Raw genomic sequence first — 13,928 nt, 5'->3', positions numbered from 1 at the left:
GTTTCTCTCTTTTTTCTTTGTGAGTCTTCGTAGTTGTTTATTGATCTTATTTATTTTTCCAAAGAAACAATTTTTATCATTGATCTTTTGGATTTGGGGTGGGTGTGTTTCCAGTTCATTAATTTCTGCTCTTAGCTTTGTTATTTCCTTCTGTCTACCTATTTTTGGTTTATTTTGATCACTTTCCTTTTTTTTTTTTTGGGGGGGGTCACACATGGTGATGCTCAGGGGTTACTCCTGGCTATGCGCCCAGAAATCTATTCTGGCTTGGGGGACCATATAGGACGGACTCTGGGAATCGAACTGAGGTCCATCCTGGGTCAGCCACGTGCAAGGCAAATGCCCTACCGTTGTGTTATCGTTCTGGCCCCACAATTTTTTTAAGCTGTGCCATTAAATTATTTATGTAGGCTCTTTTTCTCTTCTTGATTAATGCTTGCAAAGCTATAAATTTTCCTCTTAATAACACTTTTTTTTGTTTGTTTTTGTTTTTTGTTTTTTGGGTCACTCCTGGCAGTGCTCAGGGGTCACTCCTGGCTCCACGCTCAGAAATCATTCCTGGCAGGCTCAGGGGACCATATGGGATGCCGGGATTCGAACCAATGACCTTCTGCATGAAAGGCAAACGCCTTACCTCCATGCTATCTCTCCGGCCCCCTTAATAACACTTTTGCCATGTCCCACAAATTCTGATAATTCACATCCTCAGTCTCATTTGTTTCCAAGAATCTTTTGTTTTTTTCTTCGATTTTGTCTTTGACCCACTGGATTTTCAGTAGTGAGCTGTTTAATATCCAGGTGTTAAAAAGTTTTTTTTATTTGTGTCTGTCTGTAATTCATTTCTTTCTTTTTTTTTTTTTTTTTTTTTTTTTTTTTTTTGTGGTTTTTGGGTCACACCCGGCAGTGCTCAGGGGTTATTCCTGGCTCCAGGCTCAGAAATTGCTCCTGGCAGGCACGGGAGGACCATATATGGGACGCCGGGATTCGAACCGATGACCTCCTGCATGAGAGGCAAACGCCTTACCTCCATGCTATCTCTCCGGCCCAATTCATTTCTTTCTTTCTCTCTTTCTTTTCTTTTTTGGTTTTTGGGTCACACCCGACAGCGCTCAGGGGTTACTCCTGACTCTATGCCAGGATCGCTCCTGGCAAGTTTGGGGGACCATATGGGATGCTAGGATTCGAACCATCGACTTTCATGCTTAATGCCTTACCTTCATGCTATCTTTCCGGCCCCTCCCCTTGCTTCCTTTCTTTCTTTTTTTTTTGGTTTTTGGGTCACACCCAGCAGCACTCAGGGGTGACTCCTGACTCTATGCTCAGAAATTGCTCCTGGCAGGCGTGAGGGACCATATGGGATGCCAGGAGTAGAACCACTGTCCTTCTGCATGCAAGACAAATGCCCTACCTCCATGCTATCTCTTCACCCACCCTTTTTTTTTGTTTTTGGGCCATACCCAGTGATTCTCAGGGATTACGCCTGGCTATGCACTCAGAAATCACTCCTGGCTTGGGACATCAGAGAATCGAACCTCGGCCCGTCCTAAGTCAGCCACATGCAAAGTAAACGCCCTACCACCATGTAACCGCTTCGGCCCTTGTAATTCATTTCTAATTTCAGTCCATGATGTCCTGAGAACGTAGCTGATACAATTTCTATCCTATTTATTTGTTTTTGTCTTAGGGCCACACCCAGCAGCACTCGGGTTATTCCTGGCTCTGTGCTCAGAAATAACTCCTGCAGGCTAGGGGACCATAGGCGATGCCAGGGGTCAAACTAGGTCCATCCAAGAAAGGCCACATGCAAGACAAACACCCTACTGTTGTGCTATCACTCTGGCCCAATTTCTTCCTCTTGATTTTATGGGGATATATTTTGTGGTCTATCCTGGAGAATGTTCCATGTGCATTGAGAAGAATATGTATTCAGCTTTTTTTCAGGATGGATAGCCATATATATATATATAGCCCCTCTTTTCCATCTCTTCCGTTAGAACCAGTATATCTTTGTTTTTGGCTAGTTTTAGCCTGGATGACCTATCAAGGGGGTGGCAGAGCAGTGTTGTAGTGCCCCACTATTATTGTGTTAATAATGTCTTCAACGCTGTCAGCAATTATTTTAAATATTTTGCTGGCCCCTTGTTGGTTGTATATATTTTGGGAGTGTGATTACTTCCTATTAGTCATATCCCTTAGTTATTAAGAAGTGTCCATCTCTGTCTCTTATAACCTGTTAAGCTTAAAGTCTGTATCTGATATTAGTATGGCCACCCCAGCCTTTTTTTGTTTTTTGTTTTTTGTTTTTGGGCCACACCCGGTAACTCTCAGGGGTTACTCCTGGCTATGTGCTCAGAAGTTGCTCCTGGCTTGGGGGACCATATGGGACACCGGGGGATCGAACTGCAGTCTGTCCAAGGCTAGCGCAGGCAAGGCAGGCACCTTACCTTTAGCGCCACCGCCCGGCCCACACCCTAGCCTTTTTTAAGGAAGCTGTTTGAATGATAGTCCTCCAACCTTTGACTTTGTTCTGACTATTCAGATGTGTTTCTTGCAGGCAAAAAAAATATTGGATTCAACATTTTGATCCATTTTGCCACTCATTTCTCTTAACTGATATGTTTAGTCCATAGACATTGAGATGCTTGTTAATGGAATTGTCATCTTTTTGTAGGAGTTTGGTGTATTTGTTGGATCTGCTTTGCCTTAAAGTAGACCCTTAGAACTTTTGGCTTTTCTTTTTGTTTGTTTGTTTGTTTGTTTTGGGTTTTTGGGGGGGTTTTGGGTCACACCCAGCAGCACTCAGGGGTTACTCCTGGCTCTACGCTCAGAAATCACTCCTGGCAGGCATGGGGGACCATATGGGATGCAGGGATTCAAACCAATGACGTTCTGCATGAAAGGCAAACGCCTTACCTCCATGCTATCTCTCTGGCCCTTAGGCTTTTCTTTTAAGGTTGGTTTTGAGTCTATAAAGTTTTTGTGCTATTATTTATCCACGAAGTTGTGTATTCTTCCTTAAAACCTGAATGAAAGTCTGGCTGGGTGAAGTATCTATTTGTCACTATATACCACCATTGCCTTTAGGCCTTGAGAGTTGCTTGTGATAAATATGCTATTAATTTTAAGGATACTTCTTTGTAATTTCCCTTTTTGATCTTGCTGTTTTCAATATTCTTTTTTATCTTTATTTAAACACTGTGATTACAAATATGATTGTAGTTGTATGATTTCAGTCATGTAAAGAACACCCCCTTCACCAGTGCAACATTCCCACCACCAATTTCCCAGATCTCCCTCCTCCCCACCCCACCCCTGCCTGTACTCTAGACAGGTTTTCTATTTCCCTCATTCATTCACATTATTAGGATAGTTCTCAATGTAGTTATTTCTCTAACAGCACTCATCACTCTTTGTGGTGAGCTTCATGTCATGAGCTGGATCTTCCAGCCCTCCTCTCTTTTGTTTCTGAGAATTATTGCAAAAATGTCTTTCATTTAAAACCCATAGATGAATGAGACTATTCTGCGTCTATGTCTCTCCTTTTGACTTATTTCACTCAGCATGATAGATTCCATGTACATCCATGTATAGGAAAATTTCATGACTTCATCTCCTGACGGGTGCATAGTATTCCATTGTGTATATGTACCACAGTTTCTTTAGCCACTCATCTGTTGAAGGGCATCTTTGTTATTTCCAGAGTCTGGCTATTGTAAATAGTGCTGCAATGAATATAGGTGTGAGGAAGGGATTTTTGTATTGTATTTTTGTGTTCCTCAGGTATATCCCTAGGAGTGATATACCTGGATCGTATGGGAGCTCAATTTCCAGTTTTTGGAGGAATCTCCATATAGCTTTCCATAAAGGTTGGACTAGATGGCATTCCTACCAGCAGTGAAAAGGAGTTCCTTTCTCTCCACATCCCTGCCAGCACTGTTTGTTTTCCTTCTTTGTGATGTGTGCCAATCTCTGTGGCATGAGATGGTACCTCATCGTTGTTTTGATTTGCATCTCCCTGACAATTAATGATGTGGAGCATCTTTTCATGTGCCTTTTGACCATTTATATTTCTTCTTTTACAAAGTATCTGTTCATTTCTTTTCCCTATTTTTTGATGGGATTAGATGTTTTTTTCTTGTAAAGTTCTGTCAGTACCTTGTATATTTTGGATATTGGTCCTTTATCTTATGGGTATTGGGTGAATAATTTCTCCCTCTCAGTGGATGGCTCTTGATTTCTGGGCACTATATCCTTTGAGGTGCAGAAGCTTCTCAGCTTAATATATTACCATCTATTTATGTCTGCTTCCACTTGTTTGGAGAGTTCTGTTTCCTCCTTAAAGATGCCTTTAGTCTCAACGTCATGGAATGTTTTACCTACATTTTGTTCTATATAACTTATGTTTTCAGATCTGATATCAAGGTCTTTAATCCATTTGGATTTTACCTTTGTACATGGTGTTAGCTGAGGGTCTGAGTTCGCTTTTTTGCAAGTGGCTAACCAGTTGTGTCAACACAACTTGTTGAAGAGGCTTTCCTTGCTTCATTTAGGATTTCTTGCTCCTTTATCAAAAACTAGGTGGTTGTATGTCTGGGGAGCATTCTCTGAGTACTCAAGCCTATTCCACTGATCTGAGGGTCTGTCTTTATTCCAATACCATGCTGTTTGATAACTATTGCTTTGTAATACAGCTTAAAATATTTGATATTTGAGTTTGTGTGGCACTAATGTGAATGGGGTTGTTTTCTTAATGTCCATTTCTTCCCTATCATTATTGGTGTATAAAAAGGCCATTGATTTTTGTGTGTTCATTTTGTAGCCTGCCACATTGCTACATGAATCTATTGTTTCAAGAAGCTTTTTGGTAGTCTTTATGGTTTTCTAAGTAGAGTATCATATCATCTGCAAACAGTGAGAGCTTGACTTCTTCCTTTCCTATCTGGATGCCCTTGATATCTTTTTCTTGCCTAATCGCTATAGCAAGTACTGAAATGAAAAGGTGGAGATCACTACAAATACTGCAGAGATTCAAAGGGTATTCAGAGACTACTTAGAGAAACTCTATGCCACTAAATATGAAAACCTGGAAGAAATGGATAAGTTCTTGAACTCTTAAATCCTTCCAATATTAAATAAAGAGGATGTATCATGTCTAAACACCCCCATCACTATTGAGGAAATTTAAACTGTAATCAAAAGTTTGCCTAAAAACAAAAGCCCAGGCCCGGATGAATTCATGAATGAATTCTTTCAAAACTTTCAAGAGGAACTACTACCAATCCTGGCCAGGCTCTTTCATGAAATTGAAAAAACAGGAACACTTCCAAATAGCTTTATGAAGTCAAAATCACCTTGATACCAAAACCAGATAGAGATGCTGCCAAAAAAGAAAATTACAGACCAATATTTCTGATGAACACAGATGCAAAGATCCTCAACGAAATCCTGGCAAACAGGATCCAATGACTCATCAATAAGATCATTCACTATGATCAAGTAGGTTTCATCCCAGGAATGCAAAGATGGTTTACCATCTGTAAATCTATCAACATAATACATAACATCAACAACAAGAAAAATACAAATCACATGGTCATATCAATAGATGCAGAGAAAGCATTTGATAAGGTCCAAAACCCATTCTTTTTTTTTTGGGGGGGGGTGGAGTGGGCCACACTCGGCAGTGTTCAGGGGTTACTCCTGGCTATCTCCTCAGAAATAGCTCCTGGCAGGCACAGGGGATCATATGGGACACCGGGATTCGAACCACCCATATTAGGTCCTGGGTCAGCTGCTTGCAAGGCAAACACCGCTGTGCTATCTCTCCAGCCCTACAATAACCATTCTTTTTTTTTTTTTCTTACAATAACCATTCTTAATAAAAACTCTCAGCAAGATGGGAATGAAAGGAACCTTCCTCAATATAGTTAAGGCCATCTATCACAAGCCAATGGCAAATATTATCCTCAATGGAGAAAAAGTAAAATACTTTCCTCTAAATTCTGGTTCAAGACAAGGCTGTCCTCTCTCACCACTCCTATTCAACATAGTACTGGAAGTACTTGCTATAGCGATTAGGCAAGAAAAAGATATTAAGGGAATCCAGATAGGAAAGGAAGATGTTTTCAGTATTCTATCCCTATCTATGGTTTTCATCATTATAATTAGTATGTGCCTTGGGGTGCTTTTCTTTGGATCTTTTACTTATTTATTGATCCTTTTTTTTTGAGGGGAGGGTCACACCCAGCAGTGCTCAGTGGTTATTCCTGGCTCTACACTCAGACATCGCTCCTGGCAGGCTTGGGGGACCATATGGGATGCCGGGATTCAAACCACCGTCCTTCTGCATGCAAGGGAAATGCCCTATCTCCATGCTATTTCTCCAGCCCCTCTTTGGATCTTTTAAGCTGGTACTCTTCAGGCATCCAGGATGTGGCTGCATGCACTCTTTAGTTAGGGGGATTTCTCAGCACTGAGGTTTTTGATGGTTGATTCTTCTTGGGGTTCTGGATATATGAGACCCAATTAATTCTTATGTTGTTTCAATTGAGTTTATCCCAGATCCTATTTTATCTGGTGCTTTGGGGATCTTTTTTCCAGCCTCTCATACTGTACAGAGGTGTTATGTAGCTCTTCTAGCTCACTGATTCTGTCCTCAGTGGCTGTTACTCTGGTGGTGAGGCATTCTAGTGAGGTTTTCATTTCATCTACTGTAGCCACCCAGTTGCCAATGCTGCCCAGGCAGCCTGAGCGAGAGGAGAGAGAAGTAAAAACCAAATATCCTTTTTATTCCTGTACTGAGTCTGAAGTCTGCCACTGCTTCCTGAAGGTTTTCTGGTTAGAGGGGGTTGGGGGTAGGCCTGTGGACCTGGGTTCAAGAGAGAGAGAGGGATAGATATAAAATAGGCAGCATCTCACTGATGCTTTATCTCTGGCCCCCCATGAACCAGCCAGCGCTGCTCTAATTACTATCCTGGGCCCCCCTCTAACCATCCAAGTTTTTTTTTTTTAATACCCAGTGTGACAGGGGACATATCTAGGGGACATGTTCATGTCTAAGTCATTACAGTAGGGTTATCCAATGGGCATGTTCAAACCCAACTGCTGTTGCATCAACATTTCTACCTTTTATGGTTTTTTTTTTAATGGTTTTGTTTTGTTTTGTTTTGTTTTTGTTCTTGGGCCACACCCGACGTTGCTCAGGGGTTACTCCTGGCTATCTGCTCAGAAATAGCTCCTGGCAGGCACGGGGGACTATATGGGACACCGGGATTCGAACCAACCACCTTTGGTCCTAGATCGGCTGCTTGCAAGGCAAACGCCACTGTGCTATCTCTCCGGGCCCTTTTTATGGTTTTTTTTAATGTTTTTTTTTTCTTCAAACTTTTATGGGGTGCTACTGTTATCACTATCCTTGGCCCACTTCAACTGTCCAAGGTTTTCCTTTTTATACCCATCACGACATGCAGTGCATTCAAGGGCCATGTCCAGGTCCAATTGTCATTACCATTGCGTTATCCAAGGGGCATGTCCAAATCCAATTACCTTTACATCAACAACCTAGCATGTTTTTCAGCCCTGATATTTCTGTTTAAAGTTTTCTCATTTCTACTCTCTTATCATCTTCTTTTTTTTTTTTTTTTGGTTTTTCGGCCACACACGTTTGATGCTCAGGGATTACTCCTGGCTAAGCGCTCAGAAATTGCCCCTGGCTTGGGGGGACCATATGGGATGCCGGGGGATTGAACCGCGGTCCTTCCTTGGCTAGCGCTTGCAAGGCAGACACCTTACCTCTAGCGCCACCTCGCCAGCCCCTCTCTCTTATCTTCTTGAGTCTTAGGGGTTCCAAGTTTTCTTTAAATTCTTTGAACATACTTAACATCTCCTCTCTAAAATCCTGATCAGAGAATTTATGTAAGTGGCTGGTGATGGTTGGATCTCCAGAACTAGTATCTTTAGTCACAAGGTGTGGTAGGGTTCTGTGTAGTTTTCCCATTGTGACCTTTATTGTGTGGTACTGTTACGTGTTGTGGTGCAGCTCCCTGACTGGAAGAAATGTGCAGCCACAGAGCAAAGCAGAGTGGCTGCACTTTTGCTGGTCTAACAAACTTTAGCTTGATTCGAACCCCCCCCCCCCAAACTACACCCACAACCAACAGCTGCTGTGCTGGGTTCATGTACCTTGGCTCTATTCAAACTGGCACTTTTTTTTTTGCGTCACACCCGGCAGCGCTCAGGGGTTACTCCTGGTTCTATGCTCAGAAATCACCCCTGGCAGGCACAGGGGACCATATGGGATGCCAGGATTTGAACCAGGGTCCTCCATGCTATCTCTCCGGCCCCTAAACTGGCACTTTTTTATATTTATATATATAGATATATAATTTTTATTTTGCCCATATTGGCTTATATATCTTTCACAGTAGTATTTTAGGTACATATTAACATTGAATCAGGGGAATTCCCATCACTCAATTTGCCCTCCCTCCACCCCTGTTCCCATCCTGCCACCCCTATCCCCCCATCCTCACCCCCCGGGCTGCTAGAATAAGAGGTCCCCTCTGTGTCTAGCTTACTACTTAGTGATCTGGTTGGTTCTGGTACCCTCCCTTATTTCCCCCTCTGTTTGAGAGGTAGAACTAGCTAGCTCAAGTTATGTGGTTTTGTTTGAAGAAAGAAAAAGCAATAAAGTGGGGTAAAAATCAAATAAGCCAAAAATGGGTGTAGTCCTTCTAGAGGCTCTCAACCTCGGTTTGAGAGAGGACAGGAAAAACGAAATTGAAATACCGCAATACAAAAACAAATATCGAATAAAATATTAAACTGGCACTTTTTAAATCTAAACTCTGAATACTGCCTACAGCCAGCTGCTCTTGCTGGTCTCAGCTCAATTCAAACTGTTTTTATTTCCCCTAAACTCCACCCACACTGACAGGCAGCATGCAGTTGGGTGGTTCATGTACCTCAGTTCAATTCAAACTGGCACTTTTTTTTTTTTTTTTTTTGGTTTTTGGGCCACACCCAGCAGTGCTCAGGGGTCACTCCTGGCTGTCTGCTCAGAAATAGCTCCTGGCAGGCATGGGGGACCATATGGGACACTGGGATTCGAACCAACCACCTTTGGTCCTGAATCGGCTGCTTGCAAGGCAAATGCCGCTGTGCTATCTCTCCGGGCCCTAAACTGGCACTTTTCTAAGTCCAAACTCTGGCCACTGCCTACAACTGCTCCTGTTGGTCTCACACACTCTAGCTCAATTTGCTCTTGGGCTGTTACCAACATTCTCCTCCCCACTGTCGGCCTCTGAGGTGCAGGGGATGGAGGTGGTACTGGGGGTAGGCAACCACTGGACCATGACCAAAGCCATCTAGGAGCTGCTAGGTTGCTAGAATGCTAGAACATTCTCGTCCTTAGTGTGTGTGGGATGGAGAGTAATGGAGCCAGGGTTGGGAAAGGGGTATGGGGGTAGGAAATAGGGGAACAGGGAGGAGACAGCTGTGGGAATGATGATAAGCTCCACACCAACCACTGGACTCCTGCAGACTGAAGAACTAAGTGGGTTGGCAGCTTGCAGTTCAGTAGCCGCAGGGCATACATCTCTAGTCAGTCTGAAACTGCTTCAAAATGTTCAAGTGAGCAGGGTTGAGATAGAAGAGATAGTCAAGGATCTAATATTTACATTTTCAGGAATACAGATACTGCAATTCTATTGCCATAGTTCTCCCCAAACCCCACATTCTTCTTCCCTACTGTCTGCCTCTAAGGCAGAGGGTTGGAGGTGATACTGGGAGTATGTGACCGCTGGACCATGACTGTAGAGTTAAATAATTAATGATGGAGCTGGATGGTGATGGGACAAATGGAGGGACCTTTCTCTGCCATCCCAGGCCACGAGGCTACGCAACCCCCATTCAGCTGGCGAGTCCCAGGTTTAGGTGAATGGTGAAATCAGACTCATCCAGAGACAGGCATTAGGAAGTATCAGTTTTATTCATACCCTATCTACCACACGTGTGGTCAATCTCAACCATTTATGCATGCTATTCTTAGCTTGCCCTGCGTCTTAACTTGTCCAGCCATGTCTCTCCCTCATACCTCTCCATGCTGGCAAAAGGGCCTATTCCCCTTGGTCAAAGGCCTTAAGTAACCTTTTCCCAGACCTCTCCCAGAAATGGGAGGGTCTCAGGTAGATACACCTAAATCCAGGGTGGAGTTACACATGACCAGAGCCGTCCAGGAGCTGCCAGGTTGTTTTTGGCAGAGCATTCTTGTCCTGTGGGTAGGGTGGGAGAGTGATGGAGCTGGGATGGGAAGGCAGAGGTGTGAGGATATGGCCCTGATGACAATCAGTACAGATGTGTCTGAGTATGGAACTGTCTGTCCTACTGGGTATGTATGGCCAAGGAGTAGCCTGTGGGTCCCTAAGCACTGCTTGGGAAATCTCCACTCCCCACCCCTACCCCAGACAGGGTTATTTTAGTCTCTAGGTATATCTAATACCTGGCACATAAGAAAAGTTCTTTTATAGTTGCCCTAATCTCTTAGAATGGTACCACCTCTATCCCTCTAGTTAAGTGCTGATGATGAATGCAGGGCCTCTGTCACTGGCTCTATTCCAGTCATCCCCTTAAGTTCTTTTCTAATTTTTTATTATAACACCTTGATTTACCAAGTTGTTCATAATACAGTCATTTAAGGCATTAAATGCTTAAACACCCATTCCATCACCAGCATGACCTCTCTTTATCGATGTCCACCAATTTCAAAAACCATTACCATAACCTGCTTCCACATGGGCACAAATTTACACTGCATGTTATAAGACAAAGGCAAATGGAATTATCAAAACTTAAATCACCTAGTATTAAAATAGCACAGGGGCCAGAGACATAGCACAGCAATAGGGTGTTTGTCTTGCATGTGGCCAACCCAGGAGGACCTGGTTTGATTCCCAACATCCCATATGGTCCTCCCGCCTGCCAGGGGCGATTTCTGAGCACAGCTGGGTGTGGCCCAAAAATCAACCAATCAATAGATAAAGTCTAAAAAAAAAAAAAAAAAAGGGGGCCGGGCGGTGGCGCTGGAGGTAAGGTGCCTGCCTTGCCTGCGCTAGCCTAGGACGGACCGCGGTTCGATCCCCCGGCATCCCATATGGTCCCCCAAGAAGCCAGGAGCAACTTCTGAGCGCATAGCCAGGAGTAACCCTGAGCGTCACAGGTGTGGCCCAAAAACCAAAAAAAAAAAAAAAGAAAGGTAGCACAGAGGGAGGGCATTTGCCTTGCACACAGCCACCCCAGGTTTGATTCCCAGCATTCCATAATGTCCCCTGTGCCTGCCAGGAGTAATTTCTGAGTGAAAAAAAAACAAACAAGAGTAACCCCTGAGCACACCAGGTGTGACCAACAACAATAAAAAAAGAAAAAAAACCCTCTTATATCATTATGGATCAATTTGAAATGATTATTATCTCTCTCCCTGGTGTTACTATAGTCTAAGCCATTTTCCATTTACTGGGGGGCTGTGGTTGGTTCTGGATGAGCCTTTTGTGTTAACTGTTCAGGCTCACTTAGCTTAGTAAACTACAATGTAACTCCCATCACACTTCCTGTGATACTACTGGGCTGGCATTACTATAAAAGTTGAGGTGTCTCATGGCCACTTGGTCCAGGATTTGTAGATCTGAAACAAATTTGGTGGCCTAGTAGTCTGATAAGTGAAAGTTGTGGAGCCGGGCATTTCTGTTGGAGGTTTAGGTGTGGCACCGGGTTACTGAAGTTCATGCAGAAAGACATCCTCTGTACAATTTTCTTTGGTACTTTTTTGTTTGTTTGGGGGATTGTTATTCCCTTTTCATGGTGCGGGGTGGTGGTGTGTGTGTTGTGTGCAGTGACGAGTATCGCTTACCCAGAGTTGGAACCGGGGTCTCCCAGACGCCAACCACAGTGCGCGCGCTCGCCGCCTTCGAGCCCCTTCTCCGGAGTGGTTCCTCCATCGTCCATGAGCTTACGCAGAATGAAGAGCTAGGCTTCCTCTAAAAGTCAAACAGATGTATACAGCCTCAGTCACTAAAACAGAAAAAAATGTTCCAGTGAGCCTTTTGCTGCCCCCAAAAAAACTTTCTCCTGCAGGCGCCGGAGAGATAGCATGGAGGTAAGGCGTTTGCCTTGCATGCAGAAGGACGGTGGTTCGAATCCCGGCGTCCCACAGGGTCCCCCGAGCGAGCCTGCCAGGGGCGATTTCTGAGCGTCGAGCCAGGAGGAACCCCTAAGTGAGCGCTGCCGGGTGTGACCCAAAAACAAAAACAAAAAACCAACAAAACAACTTTCTCCTGCAGACACAATAAAAGTCCGCCGTACCTCTGTGGAAACTTCTCCGTCGGACCGTCCATCCATTTATCCATCCATCCATCCACCCTGGGCGTCGGGGCGGTTGAGTGGCCGCGTCAGCCGGAGCCGGGCTCGGCTCAACCGCCTCCTCGGGCAGCACGCGGCGCCGCCCAGCTCCGCTCCCGCCGCCCTCCCTCTGGGCGGAGTCGCTCCGGGGCCTCCCCAGCTACCAGCCGAGGCCACGCCCACCCAGCCTCTGACGACCAATAGGAACCTCCCGGCGTCGGCCCAGGGCCCAATCAGCGGCGGGGGCCTCGCAGAGCGGCGGCGCTGAGCTCCACCGGCCTCACTCGGCCGGCGCGGCTCGGCGGCGGAGGTAAGATGGCGGCGGCGGCCGCGCGTCGGGCTCGCCCGGGCTGAGGAGGGCAGGCGGCGGCAGCTGCTCGCTTTCCGCCTTCCTGGGGAGGGCCGCGCCGCCTCCGTCCGCAAGTGGGGCCGCCGTCCTCCGGCGTGTCGGGAGGCAGATTTCCGCGTCCTCGGAGACGCGGGACAAAATGGCGCTCGCACGGCCGCCGAGGGCTGGCGGGGCCGGGCGTGAGTTGCCGGCGGAGGCGGAGGCGGAGGCGGAGGCGGGCCGGGACAAAGGCGGCGGCGGGCGGGCGGGCGGCTGCGCTGCCACCGTGCGGGCCTCCGGAGGGCGCAGCTGCCGGGAGGCCGAGGCGCGTGGAGTTGGGGCCGGGACTCGTCCGAGGCCCGCCAACTTTGCCCCCTGCGCGTCCTGTGTCTCTGAGCCTCTCTTTGTGCCGCAGGCTTCGGCATGAACAGGATTCGGATCCACGTCCTGCCGACCAGTCGGGGGCGGGTCACCCCGATCCCCCGAGCGCAGGAGCCCCAGGCGTGCTCGTTCTCGCACCGCCCGTGCTCGCAGCCCCGCCTGGAAGGCCAGGAGTTCTGCATCAAGCACATCCTGGAAGACAGGAACGCGCCCTTCAAACAGTGCAGCTACGTGTCCACCAAGAACGGGAAAAGATGCCCCAGTGCGGCCCCCAAGCCTGAGAAGAAGGATGGGTAATACGTGGGGGGGTGTAGGGATGTTTGTGGGAGGAGATGGGAATCCCAATGGGGTCTGTGGGGTGCTGAGCCTTGATTGTCCACGGGCACGGGAAACGGGTGGGAGGTGGGAGGAGGTTGGGTGTATCCCTGGAGATTGCAGAGAGAAAACTGGAAGATTACTTGGACTTGGGCCACGTTTTTCTTCCTTTTGGATGCTACCCATGTATCTGTTAAAGGATGGTGTTGGAGCGGGCCACACCTGAAGGGGCTCAGGGTTACTTGCTCCTGGCTCTGAGCTCAGGGGTCATTACTGGCGGTGCTGTGGGACCGAATGGGATGCAATGGATCAAATCCCAGTCTGCCACATGCAAGGCAAACGCTCTTTTTTCGCTCTTTTCGTTCGGGTCCCCAGGATATTCGGTGCCCCCTCCCCTCTCTTTTTGCTATCTCACAGCCTTGTTTTAAAAACAATTGCATAGGGGCTGGAGAGATAGCATGGAGGTAAAGCGTTTGCCTTTCATGCAAGAGGTCATCGGTTCGAATCCCAGCGC

At 46.3% G+C, this 13,928-nt stretch overlaps 2 protein-coding genes across 3 annotated transcripts in view; one reads left to right on the top strand and one right to left on the bottom strand.

Moving 5' to 3' along the window:
- The window catches only part of TEX49 (testis expressed 49), a 104,264-nt gene extending 92,243 nt beyond the window's left edge, over window positions 1-12,021 (bottom strand). Inside the window, exon 1 of the mRNA XM_049783624.1 lies at window positions 11,903-12,021. Within this exon, the coding sequence (XP_049639581.1) occupies window positions 11,903-11,990 (88 nt within the window). The 5' untranslated portion in view covers window positions 11,991-12,021. The remainder of the gene's footprint in view (window positions 1-11,902) is intronic.
- Window positions 12,022-12,664: 643 nt separating this feature from the next.
- Window positions 12,665-13,928, top strand: part of KANSL2 (KAT8 regulatory NSL complex subunit 2) — a 28,850-nt gene continuing 27,586 nt past the window's right edge. For both annotated transcript variants that reach the window (XM_049783435.1, XM_049783434.1), the window contains exons 1-2: window positions 12,665-12,700; window positions 13,134-13,392. In XM_049783435.1, coding sequence (XP_049639392.1) covers window positions 13,142-13,392 — 251 coding nt within the window. In that variant the 5' untranslated portion in view covers window positions 12,665-12,700; window positions 13,134-13,141. The remainder of the gene's footprint in view (window positions 12,701-13,133; window positions 13,393-13,928) is intronic.

This window comes from Suncus etruscus, chromosome 11 (assembly GCF_024139225.1).
Source record: "Suncus etruscus isolate mSunEtr1 chromosome 11, mSunEtr1.pri.cur, whole genome shotgun sequence".
Taxonomy (NCBI): domain Eukaryota; kingdom Metazoa; phylum Chordata; class Mammalia; order Eulipotyphla; family Soricidae; genus Suncus; species Suncus etruscus.
The sequence above is the reverse complement of the archived record's forward strand: the minus strand, read 5'-3'. Positions and strand labels throughout refer to the sequence as shown.